Here is a 22,846-nt window from a genome sequence, read left to right on the forward strand (position 1 = left end):
AAGGTAAAGAATTCTTCACATTTCCTTTCGATCATGCCCATATGAGCCTGCCTAGTTCTAGTTTTCCGTTCTAAGTTTATAACTGATTCGCTCTAGAATATCTATCCGTCTTTCAATTTCATTGCTTTCGTTTCTCTTAGTCTCAAATTTGCCGAAAATAGCCAACAAAATCGATACAGTAGAACCTTGCGGCAATTAAAACATAGTAATATATATACATAAACTAGATTCTTTATTGTCCATTCACCCACATTTGTATGGTTTGTTGGTTCTCATTGAACGGGGGGAAAAGTTAATAAACATTTTAAGATACTGACGCATATTATAATTGAGAACATCAAAAAAATAAATTTGAACAATAATAAACAAAACGAATGATTCGCAAAAGTACAAGAACAAACAAATTATAAAATATTTTTTTCACAATAATACCTTTTAGCAGTCTCCGCTGATCCAAATTCGTACAAGATTCGAAAAAGATAAATACAATGGTTCACTTTTCATGCGAAACATGTGGGCCCGATGACAGTTGGATATACCCGGTGGGACCTCGGAAATACTACGAACTGATTGCTGATAAGTTTGGATCCAAACGTTGCCCTCGTCGTGACGGAAATTTGCTGCTCTGGTGCTAGAAAATAAGATGGAAATTTGTAACCGGTTACTTGGGCATTTTCCGTCTATGTCATCAACACTCATGTTAACTGTGACAGCACAAATATCACGAGTTGTTAGGTCGGATATAAGAGATGCATCAATAGCACTCTTCGCAAGCACACATGCTCGAGGCATTTCACGAGCATTTGTCATGCCATTTTTTGTTAAAAGATACAAAGACGGGGTTAAGTAGCTTTCCAATATTGAAGTTCGTTTTTATGGAAATATGGTTCTTAAACCAAAGCTCGACTGGATTTTTTTCATTCCTGTTCAAGGTGGAATAGATACATAGTTGCTGTACGATTATACTGAAGATTAATTTGTACTATTCTTACCGTTGTCGATCAGGCAACTACACATTTCATCGCTACAGCAACGAGCCCGGTGTTTTGGTTCGCAAACCAAAAAACTGTTTCGGATTCCGCATTCTCATCAGCAAACCATAGCTTCTGTGGTTGTCTTTCTGAGACATCACTCGGAACATGTCAGACGTATGACTTTTTGGATTCAGGACTACGCGTGTAACTAGGGCTAGTGTTGGTGCTAGTTTAGATTTAACATCCAATTGGCACCAAGATGGTGCTAGTTACTGATGAGAAGAATCCGAAATACTAAAAACTAATTTTAACGAGAAGATACCAAACATGTTGGCTTATAATCGCTCATACTTCCGTGAGATTCCCTGCTTACATGGGAACGACTTGCGATTATATTCAGTATACCCGAGCAAAGTCTGATACCGTTTTGATGATGTAGGTAATTTGTAATTTATTAAATACATTCGGGAACCTTTTCGTTAAAACTTTTACAAGGTCAAGGATTCTAGGTAATGATTACTACGGTCGTTATTGTTTTGATCATTTTAAAGGTAAAAAACACACATATATTGACAATAATAAACTGACATGGAAATAAGATTTTAATTTGATGCTTTGCTAGCGAACCCCGAAATGTATAGAAGGGACAAGAGCATCATTTGAATTCCATGATGATTTGCGATGCAACAAACGTCCACTGTGTCAAAGACTCGCTTGACACAGCAAAAATAAGACCCATGATACCCCACGCGCAACTGGTTCAACTGGTTAGTTCTTCGACTACTGCGTTCAGTCGATTTTTACGACATGGGAGCAAAAATCAACCTTTTAATGGACCACAGCTGAACTTTCAAAATCACATTATTTTCCTGACAAACTGCACATTGCGAAGCACGGTGCTATTCATAGATTAAAGAATGAATGACTGAAATTGCGTCAGGCAAACCCATGATTAAAGTAGAAGATCCGCGGGTTTCGATATTGAACAGGTAGACATGGGCGATGGCCGTTGATCTACGTAGAATTCTTTCGGCTTGACAAGTTTTGGAAAGAAACAAGCATAAATAAAAATCTAATCCATGTAAACCTAACAGATTTAAAATTATTCGTCTTGACTAATTAAATATGACATTCCATCATATTGCAAAGGAAAGCAAGATGAAGTTCCTACAAATCTGCTACAAACTTAACTGCAATGGGTTCGCATTAGACTTGCACCTAATCCAACCGTTCTAGTGTCGTCAAAACAACACTAGTCACGACATACACAACCCCCCTGCAGCGACGAGTAATGTCAAGGTCATCAATTGGAACAGCACTTTGCTTAATTTTCACCATTTTCACGCCCATGCGCGCAAAATTTTGTACGATGGCTTTAATGCGCATACGCACGCAATACCTTATACTATCTACATCGTACTAAACTCGCCTGGTGTGCTCGTTTGTTTACGTCTAACAGCAACAACATACTCCCTCGAACTTGTAGTACATCGTTCATCGTTGATAATCACCACCAAACGAGTGTTTGTTTGGTCATACACAGACTATCGCTATTTTTCACACACTCGCTCTCTCTCTCTCGCTCAAAAGCTGTCAGCTGATGGCAATCGGACGGCTATTCAGTGCGTCATGTGTGACCATACAGCTACGGACGATTTCCCAGTCTAAAATTATCGTTTACCACAGCAGACAAGCGGCCATGCATCGTCTAACAGTCGAATCCGATCCCAATGGCAAGGAGGACAACATTGCTAGTCCAACAGAAGTAATGCACAGTCACGAGAATAGTCGAAACTTGAAGCATATAGTGAAACGATGGACCAGTTCCGAACGGTTGTGCTATTCCATCGAGTTAATCGCGAAGGAAGATTTCGTGCTGGACCTAAGTCGACTACAACCGATGCCGATGTTCTGCTCGCTACCTTGGATTTCCGATAACAACCTCCAGTATCAGCGCTTCGTCGACACACCGATGATGAAGATGACCGCCAAAATTGTACCCCACTGCACTGTGATGAACCATCTGTCGTGTTATAACATCACCGAAACACAGGTGGATAAATTTGTGGAAATGGGCAACTGGAATCTGTTCGTTATTCGAGGAGATACCGTCAGCGAGACTCAACGATTCCAGCATTCTTCCGACTTGGTAGAATATCTGCGAGACAAAAACAACCCGGAACTGACGATTGCCGTTGGGGGTTATCCGTATGTGCACCCGGAGTCACCGTCGATGGATCATGACGTCAAGTGTCTGAAGAAAAAGGTAAGCGCATTAAGTGTGATAAGAGATGATAAGATATGTGGCGAAGTTGACGAACGAATGAATGCGGTACTAGATCGGTGATCGTTAACTGTTCTGTAGCTTGTGCTATTTTTAGAACTATTTTCATTGATGATCATTTTCACTGCCACGGGAAAACTATACCCCGTGTTGGACATTGTTTGATGGTTGAGGGTCAAATTTAGCAGTGCAACGCATGTGGCTAAAACAACAAATGAGTAATATCATTAGTTCCCACCGCGCACTGCTTGATTGTGCTGTTGAACTGCATTCATTGCTTGATTATCAGACACGTTTCAGACGACATCGCTTACTGTTCCTAAATAGATTAAAGCTTTATGTTTGTCTTTTCATCCATATTTATATTTGATAGTCCAACGAAATAAACAATAACAAAATCCGACATGGTCAAAGCAAGCTGATATGTTACTGGCCCAAGTGCAGCTGATATGCATTACATGGGACGAATTACTAGATGAATGAGTCACTTCATAGTTGGTCGGTGTGAACTAAAACCGGACTAAGTGACATTTTTATTTCTTTTGAGAAAAACGAATTTAAAGTTTGAGTTGCTGGATTTTTCACGTAATCATTCGAAAAAAAAATTTGTCGTCATTCTTACTTTTGTGAGCATTTTCAAAAACAGGCGTTCTTGATCCAATGCTATCATTATCTCACTTTTTGAGGTTTTGCTACTTAGTCCGCATTGACTTAACATCGACCATTTCATATTCAAATACGACCAGTGTTATCACTTCTGTTTCCAACTAAGCCAAATCACTATTTCAGAACGGCAGAGGTTTTCTTGCTTACTGCCTCGTTATTATTCGTTCACATAAATCAACTATTATTATTAATGAAGATTAGTTGAGTTCCGGAGGCGGATAGCTCATACACTGCCGTGATACGCATAACAGTCCCACCTGCATAGGAAACCCATAGCAAATGGGACTGTTACGCGAATCACGGCAGTACAGGATAGCGGAAATATGCAAGAATTTAATTGACCTTTTCATGTCCAACTTTTGCCTGAAGCGTTTCATAAATGTGATTTACATGATCAAGAAATGTAATGAATTAACCCATAATTTTTCAACTTTTCTTTAAGTAAGTGATGTCGAGGATTTCTCTTCAATTTAATTCATGAGAATTGCTCGCACCGCTGAACTTCAAATAACGATATCTGAAGAACTACATGGCCGATTGGAGTAGTTTTAAGTTCTTTGGAAAGAAGAATGAATATGCTAAAATATAGATGCAATCTTTTTGTGCTGATATAATTTACATTTGTTCTGCGTCAAGAAAAAGCGATTGAAAAATTCAATGTGATATCAGTAATTTATCTTTCTTCGTCTTACAATTTTTGAGATGGTCTCCCATAGGTTACTTATCATGAGTCTGACTCAAAATTTAGTGTAGTTTCAAGATATATAGGCTTCATCTTGCGCATGTTTGCGCCGAAGTCGTCATATCTATATTATTTGAAAATAGCCATATGGAGACGCCCTGTAGCTCATAAATATTCTTACAAATTGGGTCCCTAAACAACATTTTATTGCTGAAAAATTAGTGATTTTAATTAGTTTTGTCAATCATTTCTGCTATCCAATGTGATTGGCTACTATTGTTAACGTGTATATTAACCCTTTAACGACCAACGCCTTCAAATGAGTTTACATAAAAGTAGTCGAAAACAAAAGTTATGGAATTTCGAAACTAATAGCAGAAATGGATTCAGCGCCCTAAAATTGCGTAGCGTTGCGTTGCGTTGCGTAAGCAAGGTATACTTCGTAGATTGCAGACTGATGACTCTCATTTCCAGCCAGACTACTTGAGGAGCATTGTTTGGGAATAACGATTGATCCAGCCCAAGCGAGAATCTCGCCTGAGAGCCACCATTGCGGACCACGACCATCTTTACCGTAACTTGGGATGAGAAAGGAAGTGTTGATGTGGTACTTACTTAACGGAAGGCCCCGACTCAGTGACACTCCCATAAGTACCACGGATTGGGTAGTGAGTGGGTTGTTAGTCAGGATTCGCTTCAAGCAAGCGATGCGACTGAGAATTTACTTTCGTGCATAAGATGTTTGAATAGTTTATTGACTGTAGGATACGTAAATGTTCTAGGCGTTTAAATTCTGGGTAATCGTTTATAGAGATTGTTTCATCGAAAACAACTTGAACTCCGGACAGCCGGCTGTCGGGAGTGTTGTCGACAATGTAAAATGGACCGCACACACTGAGTTTAAAAGTGGTATTGTGGAACTTTCAAAATTATGCCACGCAAAGATTACCCAACGCTAACTAACCCTGTCATATTACAACGATATTGTTCCCCTTAGTCTAATATGAATCAAACGATTTTAGTTTTTTCTTCATTTTGTAGTAGCACATTAATGGCGCTACTCGCAAAAGTGTTCATATTCTATGGAATTTCCTATATACATGGCGCAATCGTGCGTAAAACGGCCGATTGCGTCAGAGCACATGATGTGCTCCCCTCCCATTTATGTCACAATTAGTCATCTTTCTTCCTCCTAATAGCGTGGCAGAATTTAGAAATGGTCCTTATTGGTATAATCACAACCATATTGAGATCCCGTAACTTGAAATTTTCCACCTCGTTCGAGTAAACGTTGCGATATTACAATGAAGACGCGAAACAGAAAAAAATATAAATGCTGCGTTCCTAAACGATATTAACATTATGCACGAATCAAACACCCCCCGTTTTCAAATAATACGTACTTATTATTAGCTCAGTATAATTGATTTATGAGTTAATGGACTAAAAGTAAACCATTAAATATGACCGTAACACATTTGTATTTTGTGTTGAAATGGTTGCCGCAAATTGGTAATTGGATTTGAATTGATCTTGCGAATTGTCAATTCTCTACCCATACATAATTCAAACGTCATTCACTCAGGCAAGACCATGCGTATTTCCCACAGGCATTAAAGACCCAGTGGATTCGTTTCCTAGTTGGTAAAATAAACACTAAACAAACAAATAAATTAGTTTGCTCAGTCTAAAGAAATGTCAGCTCGATTGGCATCAACCGGCGGATACGTGTTCCCTTACAATGCCATCAAATGAAAGTAAATTTAAAATTACATACTACAAAAGAAATGGATTCAGCGACCCAAAATTAGTTAAAAACTCAGTTTTTAGCCACATAAACCAGTTTTTATTATTTTGTCACAACTTTGTATGGAGAGGTGGCACTGTGCAACGGCCCATAAATTGAACGTTTTGCGTCGCACAGTGTCGCCTAGCCGGACAAAACCTCAAAATTTTGTTTTTGATTTTTCATGATCTAATATTTTTCTCTGTTTCTTAACAGGTTGAATAGAGTCTTTTCGAAATATTAAGACTCAAGGACGATAGTTCGATTTTTTACATGACTTCAAATGTGAAATAGATGATAAATTCCGAGGAAAACTATTTTTAAACCTAAGTTATTCAAATGCACATATCTTTTTAGTTAAGATTCCGATTGGGGTCAAACTGATTTCATGTGAAAGGTTATTCGCTGGACTTATAACTGCCATTCGATTTAGTCGATACAAGCCTTTCTTCTCGCTCAGACATAAAAAACAAATAATAAATCGAGCAATAGTTTAAAGTTATAATGTTCAAAGTGGCTGTACTTTTTTTTGAAACGGTTCGGAAAGATCGCTTGTTGTTCACGATACTTGAAATTTGGTGCACTTTCCGAAAATTAATGTCTTGTTTTGCCCCTTTCTGCCCCGAGGTATGAAAAAAGGTGATTTTTCATGATACGTCTGAAGGAGACGCATGGTAGCCTTTGACTACCCAGAGCTCGCAATATAATTTATAGATGTGTCTTATCATTATCAACAATTGAAAAAATGTGTGTTCTGCAAAAAAATTCACCGCACCTAATTTTTTGAAAATGAATTTTATGGAAATAGTGCACTTTATATTTGTAAATGTTGAATTTTCGAACCACCCTAAGTGCCAAAATTTTGAGGAAATAAAAAACAAAAAATAAACATCAAATATGAATTCAGCGTCACAAAATTACCCTAATGTGAAGTTTTCATCAAATTCGGGCCACTTTTGAGGTTTTGTCCGACTTTTGTATGGAAGGTGATCACTGTGCGTCGCCTTCAAATGTTCAAAAGGGAAACGCTCTAAGAAAAGCTGTAACTCAAGTTCTAGTGCTATTATCATGATGAAATTTTGAAGGAATTTTCCCAAACATATGTACAATGTAAACGGCAGCTGAATCATTGAGTTTGAATGAAACGGTAATATTTTCATTGAAGATACCGAAGCCTTCCTGATTTGATCCGTCAGTGTAAATTATAGCCGTCGACTTCTCGGAATTCATTATATAAATTTTTTTGGGTCCACTTACAAGTGTAAGTGATCCTAGATTTGATAAATCTTTTCCTTCATGGATATGTCAAGAATAGAGTTGAATCACAATTATCTAAGAAATGAACATGGTTGGTATCCTACGCAGAAGAATTGATGCTCTGTGCCATGGCAAGCCGTTTGAAATTTATAATCACCAACAGATTTCAGGGGCCTCATTCGCGAGCTGCAATTTCGTTAAGTCACTTCACGCAAATTGTAAAGTGACTGCTAGAATCATCTATCACTCATCCGCGAATATTCCCAAAGTGCATCGTGTTATCTAGCAACAGGCGTAATTTACTATAAGTTAATAAATGATTGATTAAAGCGATCTGTAATCCACTATGACGACTTCCGGTTTCCACAAAACACTGAATACCATCATCAATATGGATGTCGTTTGAAAGAAGGTGGTCAGTAGACAAACAATATTGATGATTGACGCCGTTCTGAAATCCAAGGCGGTTTTCAATTCCATAAAAGTTCACTTGGAGCTAACATGTTAACTACAAACTAACTTTTGGACACATTGTCAATGTCTAAGCTCTTCTATTTTAATTCGGCATGCAATCACTAACTTTGACCGTGATTTGTACGAGCTAAGGGCCTAAGCCTAAGGCCTAAGCTTCTCTATTGGAACAGGAGTTTATAACTTTGCCGGACAAGCTTTGTTGTTGGGCCGAATGTACCCCGCACATTATCGTGAAGATATCTATCTAGAATACAGTACAGTATCTACCTAGCGAACGAGACGGTTCCAATTTCATTTCACGACCGTAGACACCAGCACCAACACATCCCTCCACCAGAGAGCCGTCAGTGTAACAGATCACTTGCGTTTGTTGTCTCTCCATAGAGCCAGACAACCACTCATCTCGAGAAGGAATCTTCACATGGAATGTGCTGTAAGGAAAATTACATGTGAGTGAAATATTGCTGGGAACAGGAATTTCTTCTCCCCATGTAGACAGTCGTGTATGACTAGTAGCAATAGCAACAAGGTTACTGTTCCAAAGACCAGTAACCTGCAGTCTGTATGCACACGATAGTGCTTCTTGGTAAAGGTGTATGTGAAATGGTTTGAAATTTAGAAGGGCTTCAAGGGCAGCTGTCGGATTTGTTGGGAAAGCACCAGCCATAAGCACCATTCGTTGCAGATAATTTTGCTTTGACTCTCCTCTCTGCCAGTATTCGACGTGTAATTCTCGTGTAATTCCAATATATGTGCTACCCAGGATCGCATAGTTGTCCCGTTTCCTACCTTTATTGGACTCATGGGTAGTTTATTCAGGTTGGAGACACCAGGTCTTTCCAAAAGTTCGTCTGCACTGCCCGGCCATGTACGCTTCCTTGACTTTGAAATCAATGTGAGCAAACCAGTTCAGTTTGAAATCCAATATAACTCAAGGATTGTTCCGATGCAATGTCCATTAATTAGTATTTGGTCAGCAAACCCGTAGGTTGGAAATCCAAACCTCGAGCCAAGCTCATGGAGTTTCCTCGACAAGCCATCGACAACCAGGTTCCTTAGCAAAGGTAACAGAACGCCACCCTGAGGACAGCCGCAAATTCTCAACTTCCTTATCTCTGCCTGTCTTAGTGACGAGCAAAGTATTCGGTTACTAAGTATTGCGTTTATCCAACCCGAGATACATGCAGACACTCCATGACCGCACGTGGTTTCCACAATAGACTGGACTAGTTCGACATGGGACCTTACAATAATACTGCTGAAACAGTAGTCGATTCCCACGAACTTTATTTTTTGCGAAATAATGGTTGAGTTTGGCTGAATAGTATGATTGAAAGAATTTTAGTACATGATATGAATCATCCTTTAACTAGAAAATTTTTGTGTAACAAGATTTTTTCCAGTAATTTCGGTGAACATGTCGATATTCATCTCTCGTCCTTTAAAAGTTAGTGTTATCGTCCTCTATGCGGTGAAATATGGAACTAAAATTTCGTAGTCCATTCTACATACTCTAAAGAAGTTCTGTGAAACTCTGAGTAGTTTTTGAAAAGCCAGAAAAGTATATTAAACATTAAATAAGCCACTAATGCAACATGATAATCTATCGAGTATGAGTATCGAATATTCTACCAAACTCAGAGAAGTCCTGTGAGCTTTTAAAATGTTTTCTGAACTTGAAGAAAATCTCACGACCCTTTATGAAAGAATCTCAGGATAGTCCGTGAATTTTGAAAAGCTAGCCTAAGAATTTCAGCATCAGGATCTGCAACTTTTACAAAATTCTTTCAAACTTCAATCAAATTGTGAATATCAAGAAAATTTCATGAAACTCTCGGTTGACAAGCAACTCAACGAAGTATTTCGAGAAAAACCTACAAAATTAGGAAAGTCTAGCGAATATCAGAAAAGTTCTGTAAGCTTTAGGAACGGCATGTTTCACAAGCTTCGGAGAAGTCTTACTAACCTAAAGGAAATCTGTACACTTTAGAGAAATTTTCCTATCTCAGAAAATTGAATTGGGAATTTTAAAGATAGACTAGCTGCCTAGAACAATAATTGAACTTATTTTTTTGCGGTTCGGATTCTAATGTTGGATAAGTCCAAACTAGCACCATATTGGTGCTAGTTAGACACTAAAATCCAAATAGTCACACATCTTGCGTAAACGCTAATCGTTGTGTGCCTGCCTCTTTTTGAGATTATTATAAACGATGTGCTCGCTCTTTGTATCCTGCCAAAGCTACATTTCCGCTGGTCAAAATGGATTTATCCTAATAAACCAACCCCTGCGAATCTCGTTCCGTTCATTTCATTACGATTGTGTAATATGGATACTGGTGCTCAGATCAATACGGTAAATACCGACTTGAAATCAGTATTTTACAGAGTTGGTTACGCAACACTTTTGGAACGTTGGCAGTTAATTGAGTGCCTTTCAATCTGATTCGTTAACTCGAATCGTATCTGAGAGATCGGTAACTTGTAGTAAAAATTGGATACGTGCTCTCTGCCCATTTTCGAAAAACTCGGATGTTCTTCAAGGAAGTAATTTGGCCCACTCTTATTCACATTCTTTGTTAATGATATAGCTATAGTATCACCACCGAGGTATCGTATATTCTACGCAGATGACGTTAAATTATAAATGGTAGTCAAGTGCATCAGGGATTGCTTAGATTTACAACAGCTCTTGGACACTTAAATGACTTGTGCTCTTTAAGGTTGGACAGAGAATGCGCAAAATTCGCGAACGAAAAAAGCAGTTTTATTCCACACCGTATGTCAGATCTTCATAAAAATCAATCAGCGTATGTAGAATGTTGTTACAGTACTGCTTAGGGTTGTGGTACCGGTAATACCGGTACCGAAAATCCCGGGAATACCGACCCATTTTTGGTACCGTAATACCGGTACTGAACAAAAACCAGTACCGGTATTTTCGGTACCATACAATTTTTTATGAAAAATATGTGGACTCTCTAGGGGGACCTGTTTCAAAATATCGGTCTGCAAGATGACTTTTAATTATACTAAGTACCTTCTATAAGTTAAACATTACTAGCTCCCGTTGTACTGAACGGTATGTTTAAATTTCTGCTTTATTTTGTCGAAATTAAATTTAAACGATCTTGTACTAAATTTCAATATATTCACATCTAGCGTAAGAGACGTAAAAATTTGCCTTGAATTTTTTTATTAGCGACATTCTTATAGGTTTCATTATTCACTGGGTGGCGCGTAATAAGACTATGGCCTAAGTCATGTCTTTGGTTTGCTCTTTAATCTTTATTTATAAAAGAACGAACAGCGATTTAGTAGCTAACAATTTTAGAATTGGTGAACTACTCCAAACGAAGCGATTTGTAATCATTTGTGATTGGAAAACTCAGCAAAACTTCATAGTTTACAGGTAAGCAAGGAGCCTTGGTATGCATGTCAAAACCAATTTATAGAAAATCAAGAGAGGAAATGCGAATAACCTGCTCGGATTTACTGCCATTCTCGCTTTGATTTACTGTTGTTAATAGTGTTTCTTACATTTACCATCTGTTGAAGTCGACAAAAGTCGCACCGTTTAGCAGTTATTGATTTCAAAGTGGCCTAGATTTCGAAATAAAAGAAGGTGCCCAATACGAAAAATATTGAAAAAATATTTTCTGTTGAAATGAGTCATGCCATTCCGAATCAATTGAAAACAATAAACATACTTTTTTGATCAGCACAAATCAATCATCTGAGAATAAGGTCATCAATTTGAGCATTCATTTTCACTTTGAAGCTTATTTCGAATTAAAAAAAAAATATATTCGAGTACCGGTACTTTACCGGTACTACCGGTACTGAGGGCTTCAGTACCGTAGTACCGGTTCTCGCCAAAAAGGGTCGGTACTGCGAACCCTAGTACTGCTGATTGATTTTTATGAAGATCTGACATACGGTGTGGAATAAAACTGCTTTTTTCGTTTGCGAATTTTACCCTTTCTCTGTCCAACCTTAAGCTCGCTAACAATCAGTATTCAGAAATGCAGTGTAATATCGTATCATCGCAAGCACGGACCAATTTCATACGACTACTGTACTGGAGATCAGTGAAGCCAATTTTCATCAAAATTAACACTCATCACCCAATCAAACCTGATAGTAATCCATGGTTTCGATGCACGAATATGTGTACAGACGAAAACCTTCCATGGTAACCAATTTTCAAGTTGCAAACAAATCAGTATCGATGAAATGCGTAACCAAGTTCGCTTGTTTGCATTCCCTCCATTCATTCATTCCGCGTGATCATTTTTCAATCTGAGTATGCTTCACTATGTTCGATTCTTATCCATTCAGAAGTGAGGCACGAGATCCAGAATATTTTTCGAATTCAATCGAAGTGATTGAGACAGTTTTGACGCTCTTATGCATAAAAAGGGCATTTGAAACCTATAGTTACGAGCCTTTATGGTACTAGAGCCTCGGATAGTACTATTGATCCCAAAATATCTTCATTTTCATACCCAAAAAAATTGCAACGAATGCTATTTGATTCATTCATCAAGCATCTAAAGTTATCGATTGCGATGAGAAAATATTCATATTGGACCGATCTTCACTCAATGCTGAGTTGCCTCTGACAACAGGTAGTACAGCATTTATTGACGAATGAAAAGTTCTATTTGGCGCGTTATGTATTTGGATTTTATCGCCTACTACAAATAGGATGATCTGATAAGCAAGGACAATTGGTTCAGTATACAACATTCAACGTTGATATGCATCATTTTAAATCTACAATATTTTCATCAATCACCATCACTGCTGGAGATTAGCATTTTGAGCATGTACTTCAAGTGTATGACCTTGAGATCACTTTGGATTGAAATATAATTGTTTCGGGAACAATTATATTTTAATCCAAGTAAATAATAATATAATTATTACTACTACTTGATAGTACTTTTTGACGTGAGTGTTTGCTTTTCCTTTCTTAAGGATTTTTATGAACGTGTCCACTGGAAAACAGACAGAGAAAGAATGAACGGAACGATGAGAATGAGGAAACGGTGAAATTTCACCTTTTCATTGGAAACACCGAGAAAGTATATCGACATAGATCGTTCATTAGGGCTTAAATCGCAAATGTAAACAAACTGCGTTTTCGCTATTATGATATTATGCGACAAAAATACTACAAGATTGAGCTGGAAATTAGTTAAAATGGTTTTTAGTTCGATTTATAATAAAAGAAAACAAAACGGCGAAACATGCATTTTCTTCAAGATTTCGACTTAGGCCCTTCTTCTCATATGGAATATAAAGGCTAAACTTACATTTTTTGACAGAACCGGGCGTTCGGTTACTATCCACAAAATTATTCTTTAAACGGCGGTTCTATTATATAAATGATAAGCAATATCTATTATGATCATGTCTACTCGATAGTTGTTGCACATAAACATTCGAATATTTCGATATTTTCATGAAATTCGAAGAAAAGATGCACGCGCCCTTTCATTTACATTGGGTTTCTATGCGCCCATTTGCTGAGCCCTATTAAAAAGTATACTGTCAAGCTCGCCCATTTACCCATCCCTACCCAGCAAGACAGAGTCAGTTTAGCCCATTTATCCCGCCCTTCTGAAAATTATGTACACGGTTTAGCCATTCCGCAAATGGTGGTTGCTGAAGGGCGAAATCACGACTGGATTGCAAATTGGGCGTAAGCATTTTTTTAGTTTCTACCCACTAAAAGCACATAGGAATTAAATTCTTTGTTATATTGTCATAAGGTTTAACGAAAGATGCTTCCGGAAAAACATGGTCATAAAGTAATTTATACCTACAATAAAAACTACATTTAGAAAAGCACCGCCGAATATTGAAACTGATTTTTCTCCATTTGAGTACATTGCGACTTAGGCCCTAATGAAAGATCTGTGTCGATATGTCCTCAAGCAGGAATAACGAGAGAGATTTGGCCCGATCGATGAGAGGGCGAGGTGACGATCTGCTTATAGGAGACATTGGAGGTCAATAGGTCAATTGGGAGGAATTGGAGGCTGCAGCCGTGATCACGATACTATTGGGAATATGTAATAACATCATCACAGTTCCTCGATGGCGAAGTGGTTAACGCACCCAACTAGAGACTGGGAGATCGCAGGTTCGATTCCTGCTTGAGGACATATCTTTTCCTATAAAATGGTGAATTTTCACCGTTTCTTCATTCTCACCGTTCCGGTCATTCTTTCTCTGCATGAGTTAGGTTAAAATAAAAATTAATTTTAACCTAACTCATGCAGTTCACAGTTTTGTGAAAATCGGAGACAGCCATCTTGGATTTCAAAATGACATCGATCATCCATTTCCATCGTCTAAAAACTTTCCAACTGTTATTATTCAAAAAGAAACATTGCCCAAAGTTGTCAAAAAAACTCTGATAATAAATACCACGTTTTTGTGCTAGTCACTTTTTTAAAAGTCCCCTATGGCCACCATCATGCAGAGTGACTCTTGGAATCACTTTGCTAGGTTACTATAGTCACCTATGTGACTGTGGTTATAACTTTTTTCACTCTCGCCTCACCCCATGGGTCGACCGCATACAGCCCAAAGCGACACACCAACAACCGTACTGGAATATCTCAAGCGAATCGAAAACAGAATAAACTGTATCTCATCACCGACAACATTGTTGTCTGATCCAACATGATCGAGTCTCCTGAATATGGACCACAACCTGTTTCGGTTATTATGCGGAGAAAGGTTGATCTCCAGCTGCCTTTACATGCTGAATGCAATCGCTTGCAATCCAAAATGTTGTAACGAAAAATTGGCTTCACCCAAAACAGACAGAGAATGTCTAGTAATCCCAAAACAAATATTAAATAGCAAGGGCTAATAAGGGGAGGTGTTAATGTCAAAGATGTGCACGCTTACCCGATAATGCTGACGTCATCAATTGTCCGGGTCGCCTGAGCCGTCGTCATGAGCTTCCTGCTGGACCGTGTAACCGATCAGCTCCTTTGTCGTCGGTTTCTCCCGTCGCCTAAGGTACTATTCTTCCACTTCCTCCTTCAACGATATTTGCGGCAGCACACTTCTTGGCAGTTTCTTCCCCGAAATTGCTGGCGCGATTCGGACGACCTACCCCTTCTGTCCAATTCATCGACCAATTCAAGGATCCGGTTAAGCCAATCGATGTCTGTTAGCGGAATATATTTCACTCGGGTTCCCAAGCTTTGAGCTGACTCAATTGTTAAAGCTGATTTTGCTATCCAGGACTCCGAAAGACTATTGGCAACAATATCATAGAACGCACGGATTACCGTTTTGCTGCTTCCACTAATCCTTCTCGAAATTACGAAGCCACGCACTCATTAATCAGGAATATGAGCTTGACTAAAAAAATAGCGCGACAGCAGGATCCGCGTCTAGTTTCCACTTGGTGTTCACAACGATAATATTGGCGACGGAAACGCACCTACCGACCACGGTTCCACCGTCCTTGCCCTCGTGGGCTTTTTCCTCCTCTTTTCCCAGCGGGAAGCACAGCACCGACCGCACTCGTTCAACTATTTTCTCCGACTAACTTTTTTTCGGCGGGAGTCGCCGACCGCCACCGACCGTACTCGGTCAACCTCTTTTATCAGACTATCCATTTTTATTTTGGCACCCGTTCTTCCGGGGATTTGTTTTCAAGCAAATTGTGCAGCGATCTTTTGTTTTCAAGCGGGCTGTCAAATGCCCACCTCTTGCAGTACACACTAATCTCTTATTCCTCCCTTTTTACATTTAAATTACACATTTTACTGTAACACAACATTGCCGTTACAGAAAAATTTCTCATGAATCGGCAATGGCTCGATTCATGAGAAATTTATGAGCCATACTCCTTTAAGGAGTCTCCCGGAGACTAATTAACTCGCTAATTGAATGCGATGCTCGATGTATCGACATTCTTACACATGCTCCAGCTAGCTAAGGAACAAACTAATCTCAAAAAACAAATCACAAAACTACATAATACCGCCAGCGAATCCTGGCTAAACATAGCGAATCCGCCAACTAAAGTTTGGCTATAAGTCTCCGGGTAAGTCCTTGTCTCAAACTCGAAACCATCGTTTGCAACGGCAAAACATTCAATAAACTCTTAACCTATTATTAGGGCTAAATAGGTTAGAATTAACACTTAAGACTAATACTGAAACTAAGGACTTATAATGTGGTAGATTATTTGGTTTGTTAAGACTGACAGCTGCGTAGGAAAGGAGGTATTTAGTCTCCCAAATCGATATGAGTCCAGTGCTAGGGTTTTACCGCGCCCAGAATCGCGTTTCTTTTGGTTGATTTCATACCGACCCCCACTACAACTGTCTGATGGATCCGATTTACGGATCGCGACTGTGCTGGATCTAACAGGCTGTCGACACCAATCCAGGATTAATTATCTTCCGTTTCACGTCTTCGTTCTGTGCTTGTAACTGGTGTTGCTCATAGCTTACTTACTTATCCGAATCTATGTTCCATCCGCGTCTGGATTTTTACTGTATCAGTTTCTCTCGCTCTGACAAACGGCTGGCCTGCTGAGGCTTGCGTGTTGTGGACTCTCGTGCTTCGATTTCTCCCGTATCGAGAACGGCAAACGCTGGAACGTTGTGTAAGCAGCTGGAGTTGGCAAGTTGTGAGGAGGGTTGGGTGCTTGGCTTCGTCCTACTTGAATCCTCCGCTATGAGTGGTGTATGTCCGTTGGTGATTCCGCTTCGCCACGGTCTGCTGTGCTCAATGTTTGTCCTTGTTTGCTCTGCTCCATCCACTGCATGGTTTTGCTCGCTCCGAAAAATGCTCGCGCGCTTGCGCTAGTGACTGAGGTCTATCACTTGGTTTGATGTGTCACCATGAAGCAGCTTACCTATGAGATTGACTTTTGCTATGTCTGCGGAGTCCAGAGGGGTCCGCCTTCGTCGACCTGCACCCCTGTGCAACGGCTCAAGGTTTTCCCGAGACTCGCTCCGAAAGTTCCGTCTCTAGTTTGCGGTTGCCTGCTTTCCTTCCTGTTGCGCTGGTCGATTTCTCTCGTTCCGAAATGGCGCGCCTGTTTTAGGCTTCTGCTTTCTTGACATGCGTTTTCTCTCGAATCGCTAACGGCTTGCCTGCTGAAGGCTTCTGCTTCTCGAAACACGGCCGATAATGCTGACGTCATCAATTGTCCGGGTCGCCTGAGCCGTCGTCATGAGCTTCCTGCTGGACCGTGTAACCGATCAGCTCCTTTGTCGTCGGTTCCTCCCGTCGCCTAAGGTGCTATTCTTCCACTTCCTCCTTTCAACGAAATTTGCGGCAGCACACTTCTTGGCAGTTTCTTCCCCGAAATTGCTGGCGCGATTCGGACGACCTACCCCTTCTGTCCAATTCATCGACCAATTCAAGGATCCGGTTAAGCCAATCGATGTCTGTTAGCGGAATATATTTCACTCGGGTTCCCAAGCTTTGAGCTGACTCAATTGTTAAAGCTGATTTTGCTATCCAGGACTCCGAAAGACTATTGGCAACAATATCATAGAACGCACGGATTACCGTTTTGCTGCTTCCACTAATCCTTCTCGAAATTACGAAGCCACGCACTCATTAATCAGGAATATGAGCTTGACTAAAAAAATAGCGCGACAGCAGGATCCGCGTCTAGTTTCCACTTGGTGTTCACAACGATGATATTGGCGACGGAAACGCACCTACCGACCACGGTTCCACCGTCCTTGCCCTCGTGGGCTTTTTCCTCCTCTTTTCCCAGCGGGAAGCACAGCACCGACCGCACTCGTTCAACTATTTTCTCCGACTAACTTTTTTTCGGCGGGAGTCGCCGACCGCCACCGACCGTACTCGGTCAACCTCTTTTATCAGACTATCCATTTTTATTTTGGCACCCGTTCTTCCGGGGATTTGTTTTCAAGCAAATTGTGCAGCGATCTTTTGTTTTCAAGCGGGCTGTCAAATGCCCACCTCTTGCAGTACACACTAATCTCTTATTCCTCCCTTTTTACATTTAAATTACACATTTTACTGTAACAATGTCTACTGGCTTTTGTATGGCGTGACTACGCCGTTTCTCTCAATTTTATGGACGGGTACGTAGACACTAGACACGGTACTTCGCCGTAAGTTTCCTGTCTCCAGCCATGTCATTTACTTACTTTACAAAGAAAACCACAACCCTTAACTTATCTGGGATGACTTTTGAAATTTCGGTCACGGCCGAATATCGTGCCGCCAGGTCCATCGAATTCCTAAGAAGATTTAGAGATTTATCACGCGGCCGTAAAAAATCACAAACGGTTCGAATGGGTAAGACTTTAAACGGGGAATCAGAATCTTTGATGACGACTTGTTGTTGTTCGACATCCATTTCGCCCGAAGAATGACTGCAGATGTAAAGGTTTAAAGAATTTTACACAGGCATGTGAATACAACATACGTTGTATAACATTCCACAGACACAATCTCGAGATCAAGTGATTCAGTTCGACAACATCAATTTCTTTCGTGAATTGGGAGGGTCCAAGTAATGTTACAATGCTGTCGGATTTATAAGTAATTACATAAAAAGTTTTGCTGACTTGACAAAACAGTTTCGTTTGAATACCTTTGGAAATGTCATCCGTTGCGGACATGGTTTCATTACTATCGTTTGGCTTGTCATTCAATTTATTATATCTCCCGTCATTTCTGTCGCTAGCTTCGTATTCTTTATGTTTTCACTTTGCGTCGGGTTTTAGACCCGGGTATAAATAAACTCCTGGAAGGACTCTGAATCCAACTTCCCGTTTAAAAACAATGATTGAACTCGGTTGGACCATACTTGAGCTTTTTTCGTACAAAGGATAATCCGCTAAGTATTGTCAAGATTTTGAAAGAACTAATGCAGGCCTATTCAATAGTGACAGATATCCCGAAAGGTCATCCAAATAAGTTCAGAATTGTGATATTCTGAAGGCTACCGCGTCTAAATGTCCGCTTACCAAGTTGAGATCGACAGTGGGGTCACCGTTTCGAAATTGTGCGTGGATCTATTGAAGCACGGGATTGGCGGGTTTTTGAATGCAAATCGCGCTCGATGGGACAAAATTGTGTCCCTTCTAACTGATATCGGGTGAACTTTTTTGTTTCAATACGCCTTCTTCGATAAGAATCGTCTGTCTATTCGGCTGTCTTACCGAGAACTTGAATTAGTTTTCCAACCCTTTGGTGTACATTATCTTCCTTTTAAGTGTTCAGTTCATTTGAAAATGGCATATTATCTTGACTTATTTCATGATTTATTCTCACAAAAATTAAATACTGGTCATGATTTCAGCGCCCGCTCTGAGGCTAGCGCCCTTGTCGGAGGCCAACCTGACCCCGCTACGGCTCTGGTTGTTGTATCATTGATGGCGACGGAACACCAAAACATCTACCGATTTACAAGTGTTTTTTTTGCACGTCCTTTGTTTCACTCACACAAAGGACGTGCAAAAACTCGTGAGGAGGCAAAAGCACAGCTCTATTGTATCACACGGGTATACGGCACTAAACTGAATGAACGCGGCGATTTTTTTTTTTAAATAGTTCAAATGGAGTTGTAGAATTTGGTTCCCGGGAGGGCTACCTCTCCGAACCATTCACTACAATGCTAGACGAGATGAGAAATGCCACCCACTAAAACACTGTTTAAGACCAATTATATTATTAAGTGTACGGTTCAGATGTGAAGGCGTGAAAACTTCATGATCCCGCGGGAACGAGCGTTTGTATGTTCACGTTTGAGACCGCGTTTGTAAATTTATAAGCGTTATAATTTTCATGTTTGCGAGATCACATGCAAAGGGTTCGAGCGTTTGTATGTTACCGCGTTTCCAGGCAGAGGTATATGCATTATACACCTGCTTGGAGGTCTGTAGGAAACGAAACTACAGACATGCAAAAATCGCAATCTTTTCGGACAGCCAAGCAGCACTGTTGGCATTAAGGTCATCGAAATGTGAGTCCAAGCTGATTTGGGAGTGCATCAAATCTTTATAACAACTGGCAACTTGGAATAAAGTAACGATATGCTGGGTACCAGGCCGCCAAGGAATCGATGGAAGAGAAGTGGCCGACGAATTAGCCAGGCGTGGTTCATCAAACATGTTTGTTGGACCAGAACCATTTCCAGGTTTATCTACCAGTGCCAGCAAACTAAAACTTTCGGCTTGGGCAAGAGACCAACTACTAAACGACTGGCGTAACGGCACGACAAGCCAAGAAATTCATACGTCCAGATACAACGCGAGCCAAAAAACTAATGGATCTAAAACAAGATTTACGTATAATCACAGGTTTATCCTGCTAAGCATCATCTAAAAAAAATTGGCAAAAGTCAAGATGACATTTGTCGATTCTGTAACTGCGAGCCCGAGAGCTCGGAACATATTCCCTGCCATTATGCAGTACTATTTTTTCGAAGAGAGCGATACTTCGGAAGGCATCTTATGACTCCTTACGAGGTATGGCATTCCTGTCCTAAACGGATCCTCAGCTACATTAATAATGTACTACCCGGTTGGGGCGTTTGAACGCATGAGCGTTTGTATGCCGCTTATATTAAACTTCGCGTTTGTAGATGTGACTGTATAACCATGTGAACATTTGCATATTCAAGTGGGTTTTTGAAGATTTGCCCGGACCTCAAGTCTGATGTATATTTTGAGTTTCCATTTCAGATGCCATCAGAGTGAGTTCCCCCATATCACCAGTGTTCGTAACAAATGTCGCCCTAAAACTGGTTGTTCAGTTGCGTAACTTTTTTGGGAATGTTCTAACCGAAGTCATGGACCTAGGCTTCTACGATCGGCTTCCTGAAGAGACCGATTCAGGTTCGCGTGTTTGTATAATCGCACTTGAGACAGCGTTTATAAATTCTTACGCCTTAAAACGTCCATTTAATCTCAGGGGCATTTGCGTGTTTGCGATGTCGCGGGCGTAGGCTTGCATGCATGCTCGCAATTTCATTTTCGCGTGTGTGACCATGGTTGTATCATCGCGAAGAGCTGGAGTGATTGTATGTTAACAAGTTTGATCGCGAGAGCGTGTGTCACGTGAACTTCGCCCAAAACGGAGTTTTGAGTGTACGGTTCTGATAGATGTGGAAGAGAGATAGTTTCCCCAGATCACTAGAACATCTGGCCATGGCGCCCTGAGACTTCTAATATACATGAGTTTGTTTTTTTTTAGACGATTGAAGGCTTAGGCTGCTTACGTACGTGACCGATTCATATCAGCGTGGGTCGGCCGTTAGTATAATTGCACTTGAGTTCGCGTTTAAATATTCGTAAGTGCTAACATATTCACTTAATCACCGGAGCGGTTTTATGTATACGAGATCGCGGTGTGGCCGGCTGAGCGCGATTGTGTGTGCATATTCATTACCAGAATTGTATTATCGCGTAGGACACTAGCGTGGGCCGTCATTCTGATGGTCAATTTTGAATAGGGTGAAAGCTCCGGGATGAGTATGGTTCATGATCGCCTGAATTGCTTGAAAATGTTTGTGATACCGTCATTTTAATCAGCAATGGGAAGGGTGATACATCAGAGCCGTGACGAATGAATTTACATTTAAAGTCACATAAATTAAATAAAGGAAAGAAACACCATAACTAGATACACTTCCTAACAATCCAAGCGTTACAAACGGTTGACATATCGAAACCGCAGGTAATGTTGTACTGCACCATACTGGTTCTCGTTTGGCGGGTTGCTAAGCAAATCAGTTACGCAGCCAATCTTGGCAACGATGTATGGTTCCAAACGACGTTTGCAAGGGCGTACTGCGCTTCCGCCAGTGTAAACCACATTACTCCATTTTTCGAAAACTCCGAAAGCTTGACGACGGCTATTACCTGATTTTCGTTTTCTTGTGCATCGAGTGTCATCAATACTTGAAGCGCTGGTAATTTGTATTTTCTTCTTGTGAGGGAAGCACCTATCTTAATCAAAACAGATTTTCGAGTTTCTTGACCTTACAGTTACAAGACACATGCATTTCAAAATTATTCCCCTCAAAAATGTTTTGACATGTTGCTTTATCTACGAAAGTACAGGGATGAGCGGGATCAGTGGTTGCTGAATGGATCCAACAAAATCTCTTTTAGTGATGTTTTGTCCACATTCGTCATAATTCCAAAAACCCGAAGACCAAGCAAACTAACGTCACTTCTCTTTTATTTCTAGGTCGATCTCGGCGTCGAGTTCATCCTGACGCAAACACTCTACGACGCGCCCTCCTTCGTGCACTACGTGGACGAATGTCGCCGTGCTGGTATCACAGTTCCTATTGTACCGGGTATGTTCCTGCCAAGCTCCTACCAGCAGCTGGAAACGATACTGAGCTTGACCCGTGTAAATCCCCCTCGGGCGGTGCTAGATCTGCTGCAAAGTCACGCCCACGACGATCCGGATCAGTTCGAGGCTTTTGTTGTGAAACACTTTGGCGAACTAGTGCGGACCCTTCGGCAGGAACGGCCGGACGAGGTGAAGTTGGTGCACTTTTTTACCTTCAATCGGTTGGATTTGCTCAAGAAGATATTAGATACAGTAAGTGACTTGCTCTGAAGCTGATGTAGAATCCAATGTATGAACGTCCAATGATGTAATGATGAAAATAAAATGAAGCGTGATCAAACCCAGGATTATTCGGTAGTTTTAGTACTAGTGATAGGGTG

The 22,846-nt window shown here is 40.4% G+C and overlaps 1 protein-coding gene across 1 annotated transcript in view; it reads left to right on the top strand.

Annotated features, from left to right (window-relative positions):
* LOC131691748 (methylenetetrahydrofolate reductase (NADPH)) overlaps positions 1 to 22,831 on the top strand; it is a 30,012-nt gene extending 7,181 nt beyond the window's left edge. The window contains exons 2-3 of the mRNA XM_058978376.1: positions 2,661 to 3,240; positions 22,356 to 22,831. Coding sequence (XP_058834359.1) covers positions 2,674 to 3,240; positions 22,356 to 22,736 — 948 coding nt within the window. The 5' untranslated portion in view covers positions 2,661 to 2,673 and the 3' untranslated portion in view covers positions 22,737 to 22,831. The remainder of the gene's footprint in view (positions 1 to 2,660; positions 3,241 to 22,355) is intronic.
* The last annotated feature ends 15 nt before the right edge of the window (positions 22,832 to 22,846 follow it).

This window comes from Topomyia yanbarensis, chromosome 3 (assembly GCF_030247195.1).
Source record: "Topomyia yanbarensis strain Yona2022 chromosome 3, ASM3024719v1, whole genome shotgun sequence".
Taxonomy (NCBI): Eukaryota; Metazoa; Arthropoda; class Insecta; order Diptera; family Culicidae; genus Topomyia; species Topomyia yanbarensis.